The following is a 22,878-nucleotide window of genomic DNA, read 5'->3' on the forward strand; positions in this document are numbered from 1 at the left end:
TGTAAACTTTCATATCCAATGCTACAGGCGGTGCACTTCGCTATTTTGATATTTTCGTACGTCTTGTTTAAGAATTTATTAAGGTGCGTGTGTGTGTGCGTGTGCGTGTGCGTGTGCGTGCGTACGTATGGGTGAATTGGATCTGGTCGCCAAAACGTGTAGTTGAAAGCAAGCTAGAATCCCAAGATAATAAAATACCCCGAATGTAAATCTTCACAAAATGGTATTTTATCGCTACACTTGGCTGCATCTCAGATATATGGTGTTGATAACGAAGATGTTTTTCTGTCGATGACTTCATACAGCCTTGAACAGTGGGGGGATCTGTTTGAGGTTAAAGTGACACGCTGGATCTCAGCCCTCAACGGTGGGCTTTCTTGAGTGGAATGTTTTCCAAGGCCGGGCGTACTCAATCACTCAACGGTACACACACACAGATGGGAAATATATTGTAACATATTTTCATGACGCCGTTTCATCGTATTTATCCACGACTGTAAGCTCTGACAATTTTACCTGATCTATGGTTTGAATTTTCTTAAGAACTCACCAATAATCTGTTTTGACACACACGTATCATATCAAACCCTTAAACGATTTCCTCTGCACTTTCAGCCGTAAACAATTAAAACAGTTTTATCCAATAAACAAGAATTTTCAATTTCGTCATGACATCACTTCGACTTTCCATTTCCCGTGGCGACGTAGCTGTTTCACACACTACAGATAAATTCAAATTAAAATCTCCTGCAACTAGAAATGTTGCCTAGAAACGTGCTCGTGAAGTTGGATGGAGCAAGTCTAACAAGCACTGCCCTGACAACTGAGAAATGTGTGGAACGTGCGGAAGTTGGCAGACTGGCTTGTTTCGGAGGTACGCGAGTCGTTCACTGACAGCGTGGGTAGACGTTACCTGGCTCGGTTCACAATCCTGAAGCGTTATCTCGCAGGAACGTCTTGGCGCTCTCGCTGAGTCAGAACATCATGATGTCGGGATGCACATTTTCGTAACCTGACTTAACCACGGCTGTTAACTATTCCCCAACTGTAGACTGGGAGTGAGTGGATGAGCTCGGTTGTCCCCGCTTTGGTGAGTGAGTGAGTGAGTGAGTGAGTGAGTGAATGAGTTTAGTTTGACGTGTGGGTGAGTATGATTTGACGCAGCTTTTAGCAATATTCCACCAAAATCGCGGCGTGGGACATCTGAAATGGACTTCACACATTGTGCCCACGTGGGAATCGAACCCAGGTCTTCAACGTGATGAGCGGATTTTAACGGTCAAGCTCGTATCCACCGCCCCTTTAGTTTTACCCAATATTTCAATAACTCTTGGGACACCAATGATGGTCCCCTCTTTGACCATAGTTGACAAACACATATGTACGATAATAAGTATTTAGCTGCATTTTGTATTTTTTGGTGTACGCGTGCGGGAGCGAGTGTTGAGTGATTTCCTTAACTCTGCATATAATGCTGGCCTATCAATCTAGTGATTGATATCATGAGCAACAGCCAGTGCAATCAATTTATCATGCACGTCAACCATGTCGCTGTTTGACAATCAAAAGTTGAGTACCGGTAAAACTAATAAGTCAGTAAGCAAGTCTCAATACATGATCCAGTAAATTGCCTCTTACAGCCAAAATAGGTTGAGGAGAGATAAAGGATGGCATGCGATGGATTGTTTACATGATTCCCAACAAGTTGCAGCTGCATGCCTGGCAAACAGTGAATTTGCATTAATGACGTTTATTGAAGCAAGTAAACAAACACTTGAAGAGACATTCACCAACACACCATCATTCCTGCAACACCCTGGTGCCATGGGCACACTGTGCTATGTAGCCTCAACGTCAGTGGAAATAGCATGGTTTACCAACATGTCTCCCTATTGATCCTCTCTGGTGCAGATGTACCTAGCCTGGGATGTTTTGAAAAGATTAATCAACAATTCCCTGTATAAGATGATATGGTGAACCACTTCTGGATTAAACAATCTAGTTATATTATGGAACATAATTGTCTGCAGGTTGTTGCGTGCCTGCGTGCGTGTGCATGATACCATGTACCAGTTTAAGTTCGAGACCGAATCAGATACTGTATGTTGAATCAGTCCTCATGTAAAGCCTTAATGCCGAGTCCCAGGCAGGGTAACAAAAAGTACCTTTTAATGTCTCGTGGAATAACATCACACAACTAATATTTTGCTTTCAGGGCAGAAGTTCTGTCTATTGTACCAATCTCATATCAACCTCTGATAGTTTAAGAGATCACATCTTTGCACCTATATTTATAATAGTGAGTGAGTGAGTTTAGTTTATTTAGCAATATTCCAGCAATATTCCAGCAATGTCATGTCAGTGGACACCAGAAATAGGGTTCACACATAGTACCCACATAGGGTTCACACATAGTACCCATGTGGGTAATAAAACCTGTGTCATCGGTGTGATGAGCAAACACTTATACTACTAAGCTACAGCACCCCTCCTATTTATAACAAGACAACATATTCATAAGTACTTTTATGTAAATATCTTTGTAAGTTTGACAAAATCATCAGGCCAATGCAAAATCAGTTCCATATACCATTTGACCAATTTAAATCAACAGAATTCCTTTCAATGAAAAAGGAGTGAAATTGGAAATGTGATGAAAATGGACGGAATGTGCTCATTCATGGATAACTGATTTGCATAGACAAGCATAGAGCAAACAATATTCCACTTAAATGACAGCACCACAGTATGATGTTGGAGGAAATTGATGCAAGTTGCAACTTTAACCACTTTGGTCAAGTGCACAAGCAAGGATATGGAGCTGTTTACCTGAAGTCATAATCAGGGCAAATGGAGATTCAGAACCTTGGTCAAAGGCTTCTGGTGTGACCAAATGATGTAACCCTATACAAAGTATACATCCTACATTTTCTTCAAATACCTGCCATACCGACTGCATCCTTGGTCAAATCCCTTGCAGACTTGGCATAATGTACATTTACCCTTTTATCAAGATTCTGGAATTGCCTCAAAATATTATTCATTATTTTGGACCTGTCACGACCTCTGTTAATAATAAGCATGATTTGAATGAATGTATTCAATTCTCTGCGATCTGTTAATGATATGCAGTCATATTGATCCCTGAAATAACATGAGCTGTTGACGTCCCTGAATACCCAGCGAAACATATGCTAGACAAGCATTGTTGCTGAAACACTCATCAGTAGAGTCATGACATGCTATGGCTCAGCATCAAGTATTGCACTTTGGTTCCATCAAGTGAGATCCTCAGAAGTTCATAAAGTCATACTCTCTAATCATGTGTAATGTGACGACTAGTGTCTGTGACGAACTCTCCCACTGTGCCTTGCCGTTCTTGTGATCTACAGGGTGTGGTAGATGCAGCCCCAGCTTGCTGCAAGCAACAATCATCACATCGTGTAAAACAAATTGAGATGAATTAAATTAACTCAAATTAAACTGATATTAAACAAAAACTGATATTATATAAGTATTAACTTGACAGTTTTCCAGAGAGCATATGCTTGCTCCATCTATAGGATGTTTAAAGTTTGTCAAAGTTTGAAATCCTCTCATTTAATACATCATGAATCCCAGCACTATTAATCATTCCACCAAATATTATTACATTCTGAATAAAACTGTCTCAATAACAACTAGGTCTGCCATGAATACAATCTGTGGCAAATATGATATGTAACACAAATACTGGGTAACAAATATGAATAATTATTTATGAATACAATATTTATTTAAGAGATTGATGCACAATATGGAACACCCATGCTGACTGTTATGTTGTCATGATAATAACCAGTGATCTGACATGACACTCAAATTGGGTGTGTAACTGACTAACAGTTACAGCCCACTGTACCATGTTCAGTCATTGCAAACTAACATGATTTGCACTAGTGCAAAGCTAGTACATATTCCATTCTTGCATACCTCACTTTGAAAAGGGACATAAGGGCACAAGTAAAACATGCTCCATTAGACAAATGTCAATATTCAATCATATCTGGTTCTGGTAACCATGCCAGTGTTCCCAGAAGCATTCTAATTTATCGGTCCCCGGGACTGGAAGCAATGAAATATACCAGTCCCTCCTGAAGTTTTGCTGGTCCTATAACTATCACAAAGAATAAAAACGTATTCATTTGTATCTACCTTTTTTATTCTTCTGTCATCGTTAGAATACACTGGCTACTATGATCTAAAAATAGTATAGCGGGAAACCCAGTTTTGTTTTTACAACAAACAGCGTCAATTGAGTAATACTTTATTTTAAAACTCTGATGCATTTTATTCAAAGAAGATTTGGGATGGATTTTTTAATGTAAGCTCTCAAATTGAAACTGCCGGTCCTTGGGATTTGCGGACATTATGTTTACCAGTCCTTATCAAATATTTCCGGTCATATACCAGAATTTACCGGTTAACCGGAACACTGCATGCATAATGAACCGAATTCATGAGGGCCACAGTTTCATTCACCGAATATGCGAGTGCACTGGAACAGCCTTTGTAATAACCATATGAAGTTTCAGATTCAAGCAAGGTCAAGTACAAACCTCAAATCAAAGTCAAACTTCAAATACTGTAAAAAACAGAACATACACATTCAACCAAATACTGGTGCACTTAACACAAAATTCATTGCATCTTGAAAACACAAACCTTCAAAATAAATAATTACATTTTCAATATGGTACAAAATCATGACAATGTTTTTCAAACATCTTAAACAAACTCTGGTCTCATTAAGGGAACAAGTGTGGAAACTTCAGCTAAACATGTCTTTAGTTCCTCTTTGGGAATTTTATGACAATGGCCAACAGACAAACAGAACTATATATATAAGTTTGTTTGACTTTCAGCTGACATGAGTCAGAAGTCAAAGCAAATTTGTAAAACAAGTAATAAACATGACCTGGCGTTATCCTTAATTCATATCTTTCTGAGTGTGGATGTTGTTCATGTTCCCACAAAACCTGTATTTCAACTTCACAGATTTATGCTTGTTGATTTACCTGTACAACAGGAAACATGTACTTACTATTTAGGTGTACGGCAGTCTAGAAACTTGGCCTTCACGTCTAGTTGGACATCAGCAATTTTAGTGTCCGGAAGCTTTATCTTGACCTGAAGAAAGAGTAATGAAGAGTTGAGTCAGGGTTTCTCACGCAGTGGCAGTCTGCTCTCCAGCTGGTCCTAGAGATTCAGAACACAATACAATTGTTGATAGTTGTTTCATGTTGAACTCAACAATACTTTAACTACACTACTTGACCAGAAGTGAGTCATCATTAGTGAAATTTCCATGGACTTACATTGTAATTAACTATTGTAAGAATAATTTACATAAACTGAGAAGTCATTCTATTTTGATATTTTGCAAACATCTTGGAAATTATCCTCAGCTATGTGTACCTGATTTTCTTTCATCTCTTGGTTCATTAGTTATCAAATGACACCTGATTAAGCACCATATATAAGTACAACTTTTGATCTACCCCACAGACAGCTGTGTTAATCCTGAATGGTATGTCTTATATATGTTGTTTAAAAAATTGCAGTTTTTGTAAAAATCATTGGAAAACAGACTGGAAATTATGTGTATGTAGCTGAGGTGATTTCCCAGATGGTAAGTAAATATTGAAAGCAATTCGACATTAACTACATTTATGAGAATTATTCTTGCAATAGTTAATTAACATGCAAGTCTAAGGGAATTTCACTAACAATGACTCACTTATGACTAGCTACTGTATCTGAACAGACAATCAAGTGCTTGACATCATGAGCATCAATCTAAGGAATTGGGAAAGATGACATAATAAAAGTGCAGGGCCAGACGTTTTTGCTGGATTTCAGATTTTGACAGTCAAATATTTAGTCTGTAGAATGAATGAATGAATGAATGAATGAATGAATGAATGCACACATGCACGAACGAACGAACAAAGAAACAAATGAATGAACGAATGAATTGTTTTGATCATTTGTTTCTGACAAGTAAAATATTCTTAGCCTGGTTTGACATCATCCTCAGGTATTCATTGCTATGGACTGGCTTGTCTGACAGTTGATTGGGGTTTAACAAGACAACCATATAGTTGTCACTGATGAAGAAAGGCTGGTAATTAATCTGTTTTAATCCTATCAAACAGTTCTTAGACTATCTTTATTGTCGTAGCAATCTTTACCAATGACACTTTACAAAAACTTTGACCATTTTTATCTTTATTATTTCAAGGTTGACAAATGTTGTTTAGTCCAGACCAATTTTATTTCTTGTTTGATGGATCTGCCTGCCATATTTTTTCATGAATAAGAAAAAAAATAAAAAAAATAAATAAAAATCCATAAAACAAGAAATGAAATTAGTCTGGCATTAACAAAAAAAATGAAGGGAAATAATGATGCCCAGTCGAGATAAATCTGACATCATCTACTAATAATGTGTCTAAGTCTGTGGCTGGGTCTGATGTATCTACACTGACATTGCTGCTGTCAGAGAATGTTAGTAAAATGAAACTCTTCAGACTGAAATACTCACACTGATAAACATTGACTTACCACCATGTCCTCACAACTAGCAGAGGATGGCGTCTTGTTTCCCATCCCCAAAAACATGTCTTCAGATGTGACTGCTTGTTTGTAAATGATATCATAACTGAAAAATAATAAACTGACCATCACCAGATGTGAGCATGGAGAAATAAAGGGAATCTCTAATTAAGTAACATAATTGATGTTACGGACAATGTTGAGACAAGTAAAAAGTTTTGTTTCTAAATATTTTGCTGATAAATTATCATTAGGTTAAACATTGAGGAAGAATAGCTTTTTTCACTGAAACTGATAACATGTATCAACATTTCAAAGATGGTAGACTATTTTTCAAATTCTAACAACTTCAAATAATCCAAGCTTTCAAACAATTGCAAGGTTTTTATAAGCTTTCATGACAAAATAACTTCATATGAATCAGTAGTACAGGATTTGTACACATTTTAAACTTATCACAGGTTTTCCAACCCAAAAGTTGTTTGAGTGGACATCAGGGATGTCATTGTGGATCCAATCTCAGTGTATCAATACATTTGTAATCCTGTATCAACACAAACTTACAGATATTGGTATTGAATGTGTTTGAGTGTACACAAAAAGAAAACACATGATTATTTTTCCTCAATTCTGTTTTAGCTATCTGATAGGTACATGCAGCATGTTTTGGTGAAATACAAACACATCTATTTCAAAGTAGCATATTGCTTGTCAGGTGATAAACAATATTCTGGTAAATGTTAGTGATTCATAACATAATATCATCTTACTCAGGCTGAGGCCGAGGGTCATACACAGATTCAAACTCAGACCCCTCTGGCACCTCCTCTTCATCCCATATGTCTTTAACTGATTTCTTAGGTCCTGCTGAAGTAAAAAGTAGTTTTGAATGTAAAGGGTGCAAGTTAGTGAGTCCAAGATTAGAGTTGAAATGAATCTACTATGAGCCAGATATATACCATACATATCACAAATAATGGGTAACATATACAGCACTGGGAAACATGTAAAATAACAACTAAGTAGTTGATATATTATTCATTATATTCAGTGAAAATGAAAAAAAAAAACGTTTTCAACAAATACTCAGGAATATTCTTTCCTTGAGATCCCAAATATCAAACTGGATTCATGAAAGTTTAATGCTTGATTTTCTGAATGCAGGAGTGAATTGGCTTCTGGACATATCAAGATAAATCCCTCAAAATACTTTAGACAATGTTTACAAACTGAATATTGAATCTTGCTCATTCAATGTATCATCAGAAAATTTGGGGAAAATACCACCATCAATGATAAAAAAAATATATTTATAAGTTAAAATTTGCCAGGCTCTAAGATGGTGGTTCCATAGTATTGTTTTGTTTGTAATACAAATCAGTTGTACACGCTTCCCACATCACAAAAACACACATCACATAAATCATTTGTAAATATGTTGGTGTGTGCATTTGTCAATGATCAGGCCATCATGTTACTAGATCATGTTCAACGTGTCAATGAGGAACATCTTTGTGAATGCACTCATCAACTTACCAGGTTTCTTTTCCTCTGTTTCTGACTTTTCAGGGACGATGTCAGCTGGTGTCATCTTTGCCATAGTATTTGAGGGCTGAAATGTACACACAATGGTACATTTTCAGTCTGAATCTCGTCAGTTGATAAACCTGCAATCTTCACATGCCATGGGGCAAATGTATTCTTTTGGATGTCCAGCTCATAAGAGTTCCCAAAATGATTTTTTGATGTTTTTTCAAATGTTGTATGTTGTACTGATACGAGTTTCGGGAACTACGCTTTTAAAAAGTGGTTCTGGATTGCAAGTTGTATCTGCAGTTATCGAAAAAAATTCGCTTTTCTGATTTGCAGAAAATATTATAACACACTCTTCATGATTATCAGGAATGAGAATAAGATGACATTATGACTTCAAGGATGAAAAGATCAGTTCTATAAATATGATCCTACCATGTCATCTTCACTGTCAGAATCATGTTTCTCTGGATGAAGTAGATCAACGAGGGCTGCAACATTTATTGGATCCATCTGAAAGTAATCACTGATTTAGCTATAACATTCCTTATTGATAATATGGACATCAATCAGTTCTACTCAGGGTTTAGTCATGGCAGAAGTAACTAACTAGTAATCCCCATGAATGGAAATATTTCTGTGGTAAAATTGGTTTTTGGTCATATGTCACTAAAACTAGCAAACCAGATTTTGTGAGAATCCACGGAACTCAACACCAGATCTTTGGAGGGATAGAATTACAATGTACCCTCATATCTACCCTGTCATGTCTACTGACAATTTACCAAGTAACTGGCATAAAATGTCACAAGTTACATCATGATGTATTGTGACATGTTTGTAAACTTTGCACAGTTGAATTCTTCTGGTAAACTGTTTGAGCTGTTTAAATACAGCGGAAGTTGTCAAAACTGGCATCTGTCCAGTCCCGCAAGTTGTCAGCACCAACATAAAATATGAATCAAATATGTGGCTTGTACATTTAGCATCAGCTCAACAATCCTGCACACTGTCTAATGCAAATTATTTCTTCAGTCCCAATGGGTGCCAGTTTAGACAGCTTCCACTGTATAGTGTCATGGTTCACGCACACGTGAATGTCATATAAACACCAACATTAAAACTGCATGCATTATTGGGATTCATATTAACAATAACACATAACAACACAATGAGTGAATTAGTGGGTGAGAACTTTTTGCTTAATGCGGCATTAGCAATGTTGCAGCTATTTCCGGTGACAACGCAATGACCAGTGACCAGTATCTAAGTAATCTCTGAATGTAAGCTACAACAGCAGCCCACAGGTAATTAGCCTGACCTCTCAAAGTTACATTTACTGTATCTTCTCATTCATTAATATGTTAAGTTTTAGAATGACTTACATAGAACTGATATTTAATGATGAATAGATGAGAAGAGAGGGTACCCACAGTTATTCATCATATGTACTAGTGACTGTCTGTATCTGCGGTAAATTATGTTTGAGTATTTCATCAAACAGATGAGTCATGCAATGACAAAGACATGACCGGATATTAAAGGACCGTTCATATTTCATGGTTAGTGGAGGTGATGATTTGAAAGGGTGTGTGGGGTGTCACCCATTTTCTTCTTGGGAGGTATGGGGTAGGGGTGGGTGGGACAATAACATTCAAATGGCATGGAAAAGAGGGGTGAATCACACTGTACACAATACTCCATCTCTGTCAGTCATGAATACCCAAACACCACTAGCCACAAATGGTGATCGGTCACTAGCACTACAGTAACACTGTCTTACTAAAGCTACAAACTCTTTTCTGAAATAATTAGGTTCCGGTGATTAGATGGAAAGATTTCTGCCCGTAGCCCCTGTTGTTTTAAATCATTCTACGTCTAGGAATAGACGGTTTTAAAGAAAGCCTACCCTAAACCTAATTGTAAGCATAATGTTAAATCTAAACCCTAAACCAAAATCCTAATCCTAGAAAAATCATAATTAATAGAATACATTTCAAGCGGGGGTTACGGGTGGAAAGTTCTGTTACGCAAGAATGTTTACTTTTTATGAGAACTTTATCCAAGGTTCTCAAAACGCCAAGGCTTAGACTAGCAGACGAACTTTCTAGTACGTTCGTTTATATTGTACTTACATCTGTGCTTGCACCCACGTAACGTCAATCAACAAGCGATAGAGCTTCGTTTGGCAATTTCTCAAATGATTGTCTGCTTAGTAATTTCGCATTCCATCGAAAGACACAAGACCTTGCAGCGTAGGTAAACAAATTTGGCAAGTTGCCGCAGGTTTTATCGCAGCAGATGTTCTATTTGTTTACTTCCGTCATGCGCACACGAAAAGTAGCAACAGGGACCTTTCATTTTACGCTATTATCATATTTCACAGTTTTCTGTTCTTGAGTTCCTTACATTATTATAAATAATATATCACTTATTGAAACTTTTTGTTAGGTTAGTAACTTGATATATAAGTCATTACAAACCAATCGCAAACATACACATCATGATCAAACTACTTCAAAAAGTGACACCTCCCCTGGAGTCAGTCCTCATTAGCGAGTATGCTGAGATTTATATCACTTGTGAGATATGTACAATTAATATCTGTGAAAAAGGCCGCTCAACTAATGAAATTATATCTTACGTGCAGTTATCAGTTTTGTAACATTCATGTGGCTTTTCCGTGTGTGCACACGCCTTTGAAAGTATTCTAAATGACATTTTTTTTGTAAGGCATACCAGAAATATTCTGGAACATTCTCGAAATTTCAACTCGGACGAGGTTACATCACGAATCTTGAACACACACAGTATATATTTACTGGGAAAGTATACAAACCATAAGAACAAACGTTACAATTATATGTTGATGTTATGCGCAGTGTGCTTTGTGTTTGTGCTTGTGTGAGTGAGTGAGTGGGTTTAGTGTTACGCCGCTTTTAACACTATTCCAGCATTATGAGGGCAGCTGAGACCAGAATTGGCTTCACACGTTGTACACAATCAGGTGTTTATATGGTTTAGTCTCCGTTACTGACATGTCGTTGTGGGTCACACTGGAAGAATATATGTGACATAGATTATTGCACATAAAAATATTAAAACTTGTTTTAAAATTAGGGGAGAGGAGGAGGATCAGTGACTTTGTACTGGACGGGGACAACTTACTTTGTACACACATAATGGGATAGGGGTAGGGGTCATTCACACTGTACATGCTGCTTAAAAATCATCAATGACGCAATGTATGTTTATTTACCAGCATCCGCCTATGTATCCAAGCATGTATAAATATCACATACCGGGCTATAAATGTCATTATCCTGTTATGATCCCTGTCACATATGTTCGACACGATGTGAATGTCATTTATCGCTACACTCAGCAAATCCTTATATCACAGATGTCCCTAAAGAATCACGACCAGGAAATCCGTTTTGAGTGAGTTGAGTTTCACGCCTCTTTTATCAATATACCAGTAATATCAAGGCAGGGGATACCAGAAAAGTAGCTTCACAATGTACACTGTGGGGATTCGACTTCTCTCGTGTCTTCTCCGTGACGAGCGAACACTTTAACCTCTATGCTACACCTACTTATTAACGCCATAATTAATGTCATCTGTGTGTGAGTGAGTTTAGTTTCACGCCGCACTCAACAATATTACAGCTATATGGCGGCTGTCTGTAAATAATCGAGTCTGGACCAGACGATCCAGTGGTCAACAACATGAGTATCGATCTGCGCAATTGGGAACCGATGACATGTGTCAACAAAGTCAGCAAGCCTGACCACCCGATCCCGTTAGTCGCCTCTTACATGGGTTACTGAAGGCCTATTCTACTCCGAATGCCATCTGTGCCATAGAGCACATCTTGACCGTAACTTACTGCGCTCTATAAATGCATGTATTACTGTAAATAGAATATGATGGTAGGCATCAGTCACTAGCACTGACGAACGGGTTTAGCCCAATCAGGAAAAAAAATACAAACATGCAAAAGGTATCCCAGACCAGGCTAAAAACGACCCATCCCCACCCCATCCCAAAATACCCACGTCTCACCCACACCCACATCCTAATCCACACCCACACCCACACCCCAGCAACCTGTGCTTGTCATACGTGAGACGCGATGATATATATATATAAGGAAGTCAGGCTCAGTGATATGGTTGACTGCATGCATTTGCCACAGTACCACAGTGATGACAGCAGCAACAACAGCTGCAACAACAATAGCAACAAAAGTTAACGACTGACCATATATAACAACTATACCAGCAGCTTGTCTATACTTAATTTCAGTGATCAGTGACACGATACATAACAACAGAACTCTACTAACACAAGAAAATAACCACTGCAAGTAAAAGGGTACAAAATTACCGAGCCGGCAAATTCTTTCTATCTGACGCCACACTGCGTCTTCTTATTCACAATATGTGTGTACACACACCTCTCTTAACGCCTTGAATACAGTGTAGCACGATGTTGCATCACAATTTGTTTACCTGCGGGGTTGGCGGGAGCGCGTTTCCATAGGACGACGCTGGGCGGTTCGAGAACTTGGCAGTCTGCCAAGAGCGAGAGCGTCGATTGAAGGCGAATGTTCCGGAACGCGTTGTGTGTGTGTATATATGTGTCTGGCTGACCGAGCGAGTTCAGACAACACGCTTTCAAGACCTGAGAGACGTTGGTAGAGAGATAACGTGAAAGTGCAGTTGCAAACTTCTTTGATTTCATTTTCCGAAGAGTCGAGAGCGCTACAGCCATGCCGAAGACACCAGCTGTTGGTATTGATTTGGGAACAACGTATTCCTGTGTTGGCGTTTTCCAACATGGTAAAGTTGAAATTATCGCCAACGACCAAGGTAACAGGACCACACCTAGTTATGTTGCGTTCACCGACACTGAGAGACTGTTAGGTGATGCAGCGAAAAATCAAGTTGCTTTGAATCCAAGCAATACTGTGTTTGATGCAAAACGTCTGATTGGGAGGAAGTTTAGTGATCGAGCAGTTCAGAGTGACATGAAGCACTGGCCTTTCAAGGTCGTCTCAAAGGGAGATAAGCCGATGTTACAGGTGGAATTTAAAGGGGAAAATAAGTTGTTTGCACCCGAGGAAATCAGTTCCATGGTTTTAACAAAGATGAAGGAGACAGCCGAAGCTTACCTGGGCAGTAAGGTTACAGATGCAGTTATCACCGTTCCGGCATATTTCAACGATTCCCAGCGGCAGGCGACGAAAGACGCCGGGACAATTACCGGTCTCAACGTCCTGAGAATTATCAACGAGCCGACCGCAGCTGCACTGGCATATGGCTTGGACAAGAATCTTAAAGGTGAGAAGAATGTATTGGTGTACGATCTGGGTGGCGGTACCTTCGACGTCTCCATCCTCACCATCGACGAAGGGTCGATGTTTGAAGTAAGGTCAACAGCTGGGGATACCCATCTTGGTGGAGAGGATTTCGACAACCGACTCGTAAACCACTTCAAGGACGAGTTCAAGAGAAAATACAAGAAGGAACTTTCCGGGAACCACAGGGCTATCCGACGCCTGCGCAGTGCTTGTGAACGGGCCAAGAGAACATTGTCAAGCAGTACAGAGGCTGGAATAGAGATTGACTCTCTTCATGAAGGTATTGACTTTTATTCTAAAATCACAAGAGCTAGATTTGAGGACCTGTGCGCAGACTTGTTCCGCAGCACCATGGAACCTGTCGAGAAAGCTCTGGTCGATGCCAAAATGGACAAGGGTAAAATTGACGATATCGTAATGGTCGGGGGATCGACCCGTATTCCCAAAATTCAGAAACTGCTTCAAGAATTTATGAACGGGAAAGATCTGAACAAGTCTATCAACCCGGATGAAGCAGTTGCTTATGGCGCTGCAGTCCAGGCCGCCATCTTGTCCGGCGATACCCATGAGACCATCAAGGACGTGTTGCTGGTTGATGTTGCCCCACTGTCTCTTGGTATTGAGACAGCCGGAGGGGTAATGACGAAACTGGTGGAGAGAAATGCTCGCATACCTTGCAAAACATCAAAAACATTCACAACGTATTCTGATAACCAGTCGGCAGTGTCGGTGCAAGTCTTTGAAGGCGAGAGAGCTATGACTAAGGATAATAATCTTCTAGGTCGCTTCGACCTGACGGGAATTCCCCCCGCTCCTCGTGGGGTGCCCCAGATTGACGTCGTGTTTGACATTGATGCCAATGGCATCATGAACGTATCCGCTCAGGACAAGAGCACCGGGAAGTCCAGCAAGATCACCATTACAAATGACAAAGGCAGACTCAGCAAGGAGGAGATTGACAGAATGGTCAACGAGGCCGATAAATATCGAGAAGAGGACGAGAAACAGCGAGAACGCGTAACAGCCAGGAACCAGCTCGAGGCTTACGTCTTCAGTGCCAGGCAAGCCGTGGGCGACGCTGGTGACAAGCTTCCTCAAGCTGATAGAGACACTGTCAACGCCAAATGTGAGGAGACTCTGAAATGGTTGGATGCTAATATGCTGGCTGAGAAAGACGAATATGATTATCAGCTTAAGGAAATCCAAAAAACGTGCCAACCTGTCATGATGAAGCTTCACGGCTCTGGTCAGTCGTCTGGGGGTCAAGGTCAGGCTCAGGGTCAAGGCCCGACTGTGGAAGAAGTGGATTAAAATGTTCAGTGTCTGTGTATCACTGCTGTGTCGTACAACATAACCAGCTATGTCGCTGTTGATAGACTGACATTCTGAATAATTCGGGGCATGATCTGCATAATATGGAGAATCACTGGTGCTGCACAAGGGATTATAATAACTGGTGTATGTATATTTTGAATAATGTCGGCAAGGTATCTGGAATGACAGCATGTAACCCTCATCTCATCTGAGGCTCAATGATTACGACGAATTTTACAATTTCTTTTCGTATCGACTGGTTTATTACGTGAGCAGTATAGATGAAAGACTGGGAAGAGCATTTAGTCAAAAGGTACATGCTTGCTCAGCGAGAGACTGCGGGTTGTGTGCTCCTTTTGAAGATGTGTCTGTGCTCTCATCGTCTCCCCATACTATATCCTGTGTTTAAAAATACATCACTGCTCGCATTGTGATCTAAACGACTACGTGTAAAACCCCACAGAGCAAACGAGATAGGGCCAAGTCGACATAGGTTGTCTCCCTTGGCTCAATACAACCACGCACTCTCTTGACAGGGTATTAATTGTAGTCTCTCTTTATGCATTACCGTAAGTTAATTTTGGCACTGTTTGAAATTCAATTCATTATCTTAGAACAGCCTATTCTGATTTGAAATGGGTATATTGCTTCTCCCCTTTAAATGAAAGGAACTTTCATAGATGCCTGTTCATTTGAATGAATACTAGTATATTGTTGATTATTACGGTTATCAATAAGTATTTTGTTGTTTTATGGGACTAATGTTGCTATCAGGTATATGTGTTGTTTAAATACTAACGATTATACACTTCCATAATTTCTTTACTAATTACCCTCAGACAAGAAACTTGTTCTGAAATTGCAATATTGATTTTGGCAAAATTTATGCCCCAGGACTTTATGGAAGCTAGTTTTTGCCTCCACGTGTGTTGCTACGTAACGGAATGCTTGGTAATGCATTTCCAGGAGAATATTTTGTTTTAGTTAATTATTTAAGCTTTTATGAAGACATTAATACTACCGGGCAATGGAAAGTAAAGGTGTTTCCCTGGATTTGAACGAGACCGAAAAGTTAGCCTAACCTCAAATGCGTTGTCTTTGATGACGTTACTGTTATTATTTGTTAATATGGTTTATTATTTGCAATAAAACATTGATGGACATCAAATGTTTCTTTTGTTTATTTCTGAATGTGTGATAGACACGGGGCTGATGGGTAACCTTTTGGTATCACACATGGGAGATGTCATTTCTAATTTCCCTAGCCACAGTATCGCTGTAAATGGCGGAAAAACCCACTGTTTGTATGAAGAGATGATTTTGCATAGTGCCTGCCTTAATAAAGCGGCTTAAAACTTCACTTACTCTACAAACATGAACTGGCCTTTTCACAGTTAAGACAGCGAGGGGTCTGGTAGTTAACGCGTTTGCTCGTCACGCCGAAGACCTAGGTTCGATTTGCACATTTGCACAATGTGTGAAGTGCATTTCTGGTAATTTTGCTTAAATATTGCTGACAGCGGCGTGAAAGCCAACTCACTCCGTCCCTCGGAGTTACTAGGAAATTGTGTAAGTTCATTCAACAACCTAATCACACTGCACTCAAAGTCTCCACGCAACTTAAACCGCTAAATTGTTGAACTTATGACCACGAACGTACTTGCAGTGAGCTATGTTTATATTTATTATTGAGCGATGTTATTTGACGTATAAAAATACCCGTGTTTCCATTGAAACTCTTGGCTATCTAACTAACGAGCAAGCTTAGTTCTACAAAAGTAGTATACATGTATTTACATATTTATAATGTTGCAGGTTTATTCCCAAGTTGAAACGACAAACGAATGAGTGAAAGAGTTTAGTTTTATGCCGCAATCAGCACTATTCCAGCAATATTCCAGCAATATGGCGGTGATCTGTAAATAATCGAGTCTGCACCTTAAATCCTGTGATCAACAGCATGAGCATCGATATGCGTAATTGGGAACCAATGATATGTGTCAACCCAATAAGCAAGTCTGACCACCGGTCCCGTCCATCGCCTCTTACGACAAGCATGGGTTACTGAAGGCCAATATTCTAACCCTACCTTCACGTGTTGAAATAGACTAACAGCTAGTCTCTGAAATGAACATATTTTACTGACAAAACGTTCATAGTAAAAAAAATAATATAATGAAATGGAGCCCTGAGACTTTCTTCATTTTCAGAAAATCTAGACTTGCCACATTTTCTAGACTTGCATGGGTTTTCTTGGATATATATACTTCAGGGTCTGTACGACAGACTAGGGTTGAAACGGAAAAGTGAACCGGGAATTAGTCTGTAAGAGAAGTACTGGTAAACACATATAAGATGATCCACGACCTGACAAAAGACCCCAGTTTGCATACTTGGGAACGCCCCACAGAACGATCCACTTGAAACAAGAGGGAGACAGGTTGTCTGATAAATATCGAGAAGTTCATTTTCCCCGTGCGTTTCACGCATGAATTGTTATAGCACACTCGATTTGAGAACAGGCACAATCCCAACGAATTGAATCAACACAATATACTGAGCAAATATGCTAAGGACCTCCGATCCATTTCACGAAGCAAATGACATTTTCCTGGGTTTTTTTTAAACAAAATTGTTGAATATCTAAAATGCTTGTCAATGCCCCAAGCATCTATTTGTCTTCGTCTTAACTAAAGGTTAGCGTGGAATATCAGTATCTTATGCCTGAAATTGCAGTCCTGTCATTCGAAGGAATATGCGGTGTTGATTTCATGTCACGGTTAGCATGTATTGCACGTGCATAATCGTCAAGCTACCTGTAGCAGCCAAGTGTACTCGCCCAATTCGTTGTACCGCCTCTAATGTCACAAATGCGTTTAGTGCGCAGGATCATCTAATATGTGTCTATCAGTAGGTATCAAGCCCAATAAACAACAAACAAATGTGATGTAATTAACTACTGTATTCTAAAAGACAACCTTCACAAATCAATACAAAGGTATCACAATGACAGTAAAACCCAGAGATAGTGCATAACAAGAGCAGAGGTTACAGCGATGAAGATGGTAACATTAACAGTGCTCCAACTTCCGACATTAGGCTCAGGCTGAGTATCTCAGGATAGACAGTGACCACACGCAGCTTTGGTGTGCTTGTGGACTGAGATGTATTGAGTGAGTGGACGCCAGTATGAACTTCACCCATTGCACCCATGCGGGGGATCGAACCCGGGTCTTTGGTATGACCACCACCACCACTCCCCCACCCGTGCCTCGGAGATGTAACGTTAGGTGACGTTGTTGGTGGTAAAGTATAAGGACGACAAAGACCAAAACTACTTGTGCTCAATTCGTAACTGATGGGGACACCAACAGACAATGTTATGACTAAACATACCGAAACACAAGTCTCATTCACCTTATCAAACATTGACCTACTTTTCAGTTGATCCGAATTTTCTCGTGTGAATGTGTAAGTTGACACCACAAACGACCCTGGTTAAAATGAATTCCAATTCCTTGTTTCAAAAGAAAATGATATTTACAAATGAATTGTAATTTTAATCTTTAATAACACCGTCTTTCTACACTTAGGTTCAGGAAGCATACCTTAACTGTGGAATTATAGACTGTCCCTGTTTGATGAGGTCGTAAAATGGCTACCCAACCGCCCTGGACTTAGAGGTGATTCTTCCTTATCAGCAGTGTGTGGGCATTTAGAGAACAGTGATCAAGACGAAATGTTGTTAAAACAACATCATCAAACTCTCCTATCTCTATTATGATGGCGATTTAGTTTTGTGTCCTAGATTCAAAATCCCAAAAGATTTACAATTTCATGAAACCTGACTTCACAATGGCACATTTAAAAATCTCTTTGACAAGGACTGATAATCAACTCCTGTAGCAATATTCTGACTTGGCAAAATTATCTGCTGTTTCATTACCCTGCAAACCGAGAAGAGCTGGTACCCATACAATATCACATTAGATATATGGAGTTTTCAGAACTGTGTCTGGTTTCAAAATGTTTTGATATAAGTTATTTATGGACCCATTTACCCAGAGGCCGTGATGACCGCAATGGTTGACAATGAATCGGTAAAATGATTGCTTCATGGTCATATTTTCCCAATGCCATAAGTTCTGCTGCACAAACCTGACATGTAATCATGAAGCCTGGACACATATGATATAATGTATTAAGGGATCCAGCAATACGATCATGCAAGACTGTCAGGAAACTGTTTTCAAATGTGTAGAACAACATCATGTCGCCATTAACGTATATTGGTATAAAACCATCTTCGTAAGATTCCTTGACGGAAGGTTTTAGAACTGCTTGTATTTCTAAACTGCTCTACCAACATGTCAGCATTTTAGTATTCGTGTTACGGTTGCCAAATAACCTCAATACAGAAAGAAGAAACCTCGTGAAAGCACGTTCCCTTATCTATTTACAGCTGTTGTCGCAAGCTTTGCGATACAAACAATAAACCTGGAAAGCATTAAGGAACACTTTCGCTTGCTGTGATCCCTTATTTTTTCCCCATAGTTTATTCATGGTGGTGTAAAGCAAGGTGACCAGTTTTCTGTTTCCATATTTCTGGTCAAACCGATGGTATCAGTACTGACAGGTTTACAGTGTTCCCAGAAATTATTGAGAAAATCTTTGTTTTTTTCCTAATGATGCTAAGATTGGAAAAAGGGCTTTCACTATGCACTAAGCAGACTAAATAAGGGAGACAACTCTTGAAGGCTTAGAAGGCAGCTCATTACGTCAAGAGTTATCTCCCTTGTCTGAGCAGACGGCTTCCTGTGTTGACATGGCAGAATTTACAGCAAGAGAGAAAAGAAAGCTCATTCTAGATGATTTTGAAAGGGGTGAGGCTGATGCTAAAGTGTTAGCTTGTAGACATGGTATTCCTCTGTCTACAGTATACAGAACTTTGAAGAATATTCAAACAGGAACCGGGATAGAGCACAAAGCAGGGGCAGGTCGGCCTAGGAAATTCAGTGTTGTGGATCGCCGATGACTTGGGCAGATTGTGAGTAGGGGCAAATTGAAAAGTGTTGAGAACATCAGAAATGAAATGATTAGCAGAGGAAGTCCTCAGGTATGCAATGAAACAGTTAGGCAGGAATTACAGAGACTTAATTGGGTGAAAAAAACGTGGAATTCCCTCGCCGTTGATGAAAGATGCACAAAAGGAAAAACGTTTAAACTGGTGTCGGGCTCATGAAAATCAAGATTGGGATAATGTTTTCTTTTCGGATGAAAGTTCTGTTTGGCTTTTCCCTAATTGTGTGAAAATTTGGACCAAAGATACTGTCAAACCTATCTACCAGCGACCAAAACATAGCCCGAAGTTTCACATGTGGGGTGGCATATCGGCTCGCGGAGTGACGCCATTGTGTGTTTTCACGGGAAACTTGACAAAATACGTTGACATTCTAAATGGTCACCTTCTTCCGACAGCACAAACATTGTATGAAGATGATTGGATTTTCCAGCATGATAATGACCCAAAACACACTGCACGCTATGCAAAACAGTGGTTGTCGGGCGAAAATGTTCAAGTTTTAGACTGGCCCAGTTACAGCCCAGACCTAAACCCAATTGAGAATGTGTGGGGAGTCATGAAGGACAGAATAAACCAAAAGGGACTGAGAAATATTGAAGATATGAAGGCCGAGGTGGTCCAATATTGGGATACCCTGTCACACGATTACCTACAAACTTTGATGGGTAGTGTGCCTGTAGGCGTATTCAGGCATGCATTGCTGAGCGAGGAGGTCTAACAAAGTACTAAAACAAGACTGAGACTGTAAAAGGATGATGTTTTAACATGTTTATGTAAGTAAAACGCCAGAAGTTAATAAACGTAATGAGTTACATGACGCAACATGATTCTCAATAATTTCTGGGAATACTATATACCGAATAAGGATACACGAGGTCCTGAGGTAATGTGCAGGAGCAAGTGAGATGTTTTTAGCGATATCCTAGCATTAATATTAGAAATGGACACTTAGTGGGTAAGATAAGGAATCGAATCCGGACCTTGAGCGTGGCTCTCTAGAAAGAGGGCACTTTAACCACTCGGCTACCTCACTGGCTTTAGAGTGTGGGAATACATATACTGAGTCAAGAAACTTCACAAAATGTAATTTTAAAAAATAATGAATAATATTTCTCTGATGATACACCTGTGTATCCTGAATGGTATCCCTATATTTCGTCTCTAGAAAAATGTTAGAAAAACACACTCAAACCCATCCATTCGTCGTGCAAATGACGTTAGTGCCAAATCAGGTTTTGCACGTGCAGTCGATCACGAGATCTTCACATCGAAATTTTCTTCATTTGCACGTGTTTGAATTGGCCACAAGAATTGAAAAAAACCCCACACTTTTAAACCACAGTTCTAACGGTACTTTACATGAAATGTCACGATTGTCCAATGTGCAACGTGAACATGCCGTTGGCATGTTGCACGCGGGAAGATCAGGTATTGACATCGCAAGAGCAATGGGATGCAGCCGTCGCACTGTGCATGACTTGCGAGGTCGTCTACAACAAACTGACACCCCTTCTGATCGCCCACGGTCGGGTCATCCACGTGTGCCGTTACGAGCAGAAGACCGTCAAATCATCCTACGTCACCTACGTGACATAATTCTGCCGGCTACACGAACCAGGGCTGAGATGTTCACAGGTCGACTGTCCTCACAGACCATTCGAAATCGGTTGTGGGCTGCCAGTCTCCATTCTCGACGTCAATATCGTGAGCCAGTATCGACGCCGTTTCATCAACGTCAGCGTCTGCTGTGGGCCCAATGTCACCTCCGATGGACCTAGAGAGATTGGAATTGAGTCGTCTTTAACAATGAATCTAGGTTTACCATCAGATTCGCGGACGGCGGGCATGGAGTCTGGGGGTGACGTCGTGAACGGTATGTGTACAGGAAGTCGACAGATTCGGGGGCGGAAGTTGCATGGTGTGGGGTGCTTTCTGTGGGAACAACCGTTCCCGACTTCTGGTCATCCGTGGAAACCTCACAGCTGCTGCTTACCGCGACCAGGTGCTCACCCCTGAACTTGTTCCCCCTTTCATGGCGGCTCATGGCCCAGATCTATAGTTCCAGCATGATAATGCTCGACCGCATACCGTGATGTTGACACGAAATTTCCTTCAAAACGCTGGAATCAACGTCATGGACTGGCCATCGAGGTCCCCTGACCTTAATCCAACAGAGCACGTTTGGGATGCACTTTGGAGAAGGCTTCGTGGTCTCAGGAACCAACCTTCAGAATTTGCAGAAACATAGCGCTGCCTTGCAAGAGCAATGGCTCAGAATACCCAGCAAGCATCAGGCAGGCGATGAGGCAGTGGTGAATGCGCGGTGCCATACACAATATTGAGCTGAGATATGTCGAATTTTTATTCTTGTGTCTTGACATTCTGTGTACCCATATTTTGGAACCCAGGTGTAGCCTAATGGAACTGATTGTGGCATTGTCAGTGCTTCGAGTACATCACACAGATCTCAGCAATGAAATAATATCAATTTAACCATCTTACCATCTCTTGTTCTTTTACAGTGCCCTGAAGAAAGAATGTGAAGTTTCTTGACTCAGTATATATATGGGGAATATGAGTATGGATACAAGTGTGTGCGAACATATTCGTTCGGGTCGTAGAGGGAAATGGGAACAAACAGTCAACATAACCGAGCACGATAAAGGGACACAACTCTGCTGCACTTTAAATCACTGGACCATTCAGGGAGGGAGGGATAGATTCTTCAATCAGCTGCAATGAAAACGTATGGCTAAGGTGGTAAACGTTACAGATGGTCAATGTGTGTCCGTTCGTGTGTGCAAACACAACACGATGTAGCCTGAGAATAGTGGTTGACAGCATGAACAACGACGTACCCCGTCGATTATAATGACAAACAATATATCCGGAATAGAATTGATCGTAATCCGTGCTTGTCGTAAGAGGCGACTAACGGGCTCGGGTTGTCAAGTTCGCTGAATTGGTTGACACATGTCATCGTAT

General features: G+C 40.1%; 2 protein-coding genes across 4 annotated transcripts; one reads left to right on the forward strand and one right to left on the reverse strand.

Moving 5' to 3' along the window:
• Positions 1-2,513: 2,513 nt before the first annotated feature.
• LOC137272683 (dynein axonemal assembly factor 6-like) lies at positions 2,514-12,736 on the reverse strand. Of its 3 annotated transcripts, none has more exons than XM_067805060.1 (7): positions 12,646-12,736; positions 8,566-8,643; positions 8,134-8,209; positions 7,368-7,464; positions 6,607-6,703; positions 5,084-5,169; positions 2,514-3,418 (listed from the first exon to the last, which is right to left on the reverse strand). In XM_067805060.1, exons 2-7 carry the CDS (start codon positions 8,641-8,643, stop codon positions 3,292-3,294), a joined length of 561 nt encoding a protein of 186 aa, XP_067661161.1. In that variant the 5' UTR covers positions 12,646-12,736; the 3' UTR covers positions 2,514-3,291. The 3 variants fall into 3 exon arrangements, with proteins under 3 accessions (XP_067661161.1, XP_067661160.1, XP_067661162.1); XM_067805059.1 differs by lacking the exon at positions 12,646-12,736 and adding an exon at positions 10,266-10,465; XM_067805061.1 differs by lacking the exon at positions 12,646-12,736 and adding an exon at positions 12,521-12,596 and having other exon boundaries at positions 3,200-3,418.
• A 67-nt stretch (positions 12,737-12,803) lies between these two features.
• Positions 12,804-15,973, forward strand: LOC137273917 (heat shock protein 68-like). Its single transcript, XM_067806824.1, has one exon. It carries the CDS (start codon positions 12,906-12,908, stop codon positions 14,805-14,807), a length of 1,902 nt encoding a protein of 633 aa, XP_067662925.1. The 5' UTR covers positions 12,804-12,905; the 3' UTR covers positions 14,808-15,973.
• Positions 15,974-22,878: the final 6,905 nt, after the last annotated feature.

The sequence above is a fragment of the Haliotis asinina genome, chromosome 2 (assembly GCF_037392515.1).
Source record: "Haliotis asinina isolate JCU_RB_2024 chromosome 2, JCU_Hal_asi_v2, whole genome shotgun sequence".
NCBI lineage: Eukaryota > Metazoa > Mollusca > Gastropoda > Lepetellida > Haliotidae > Haliotis > Haliotis asinina.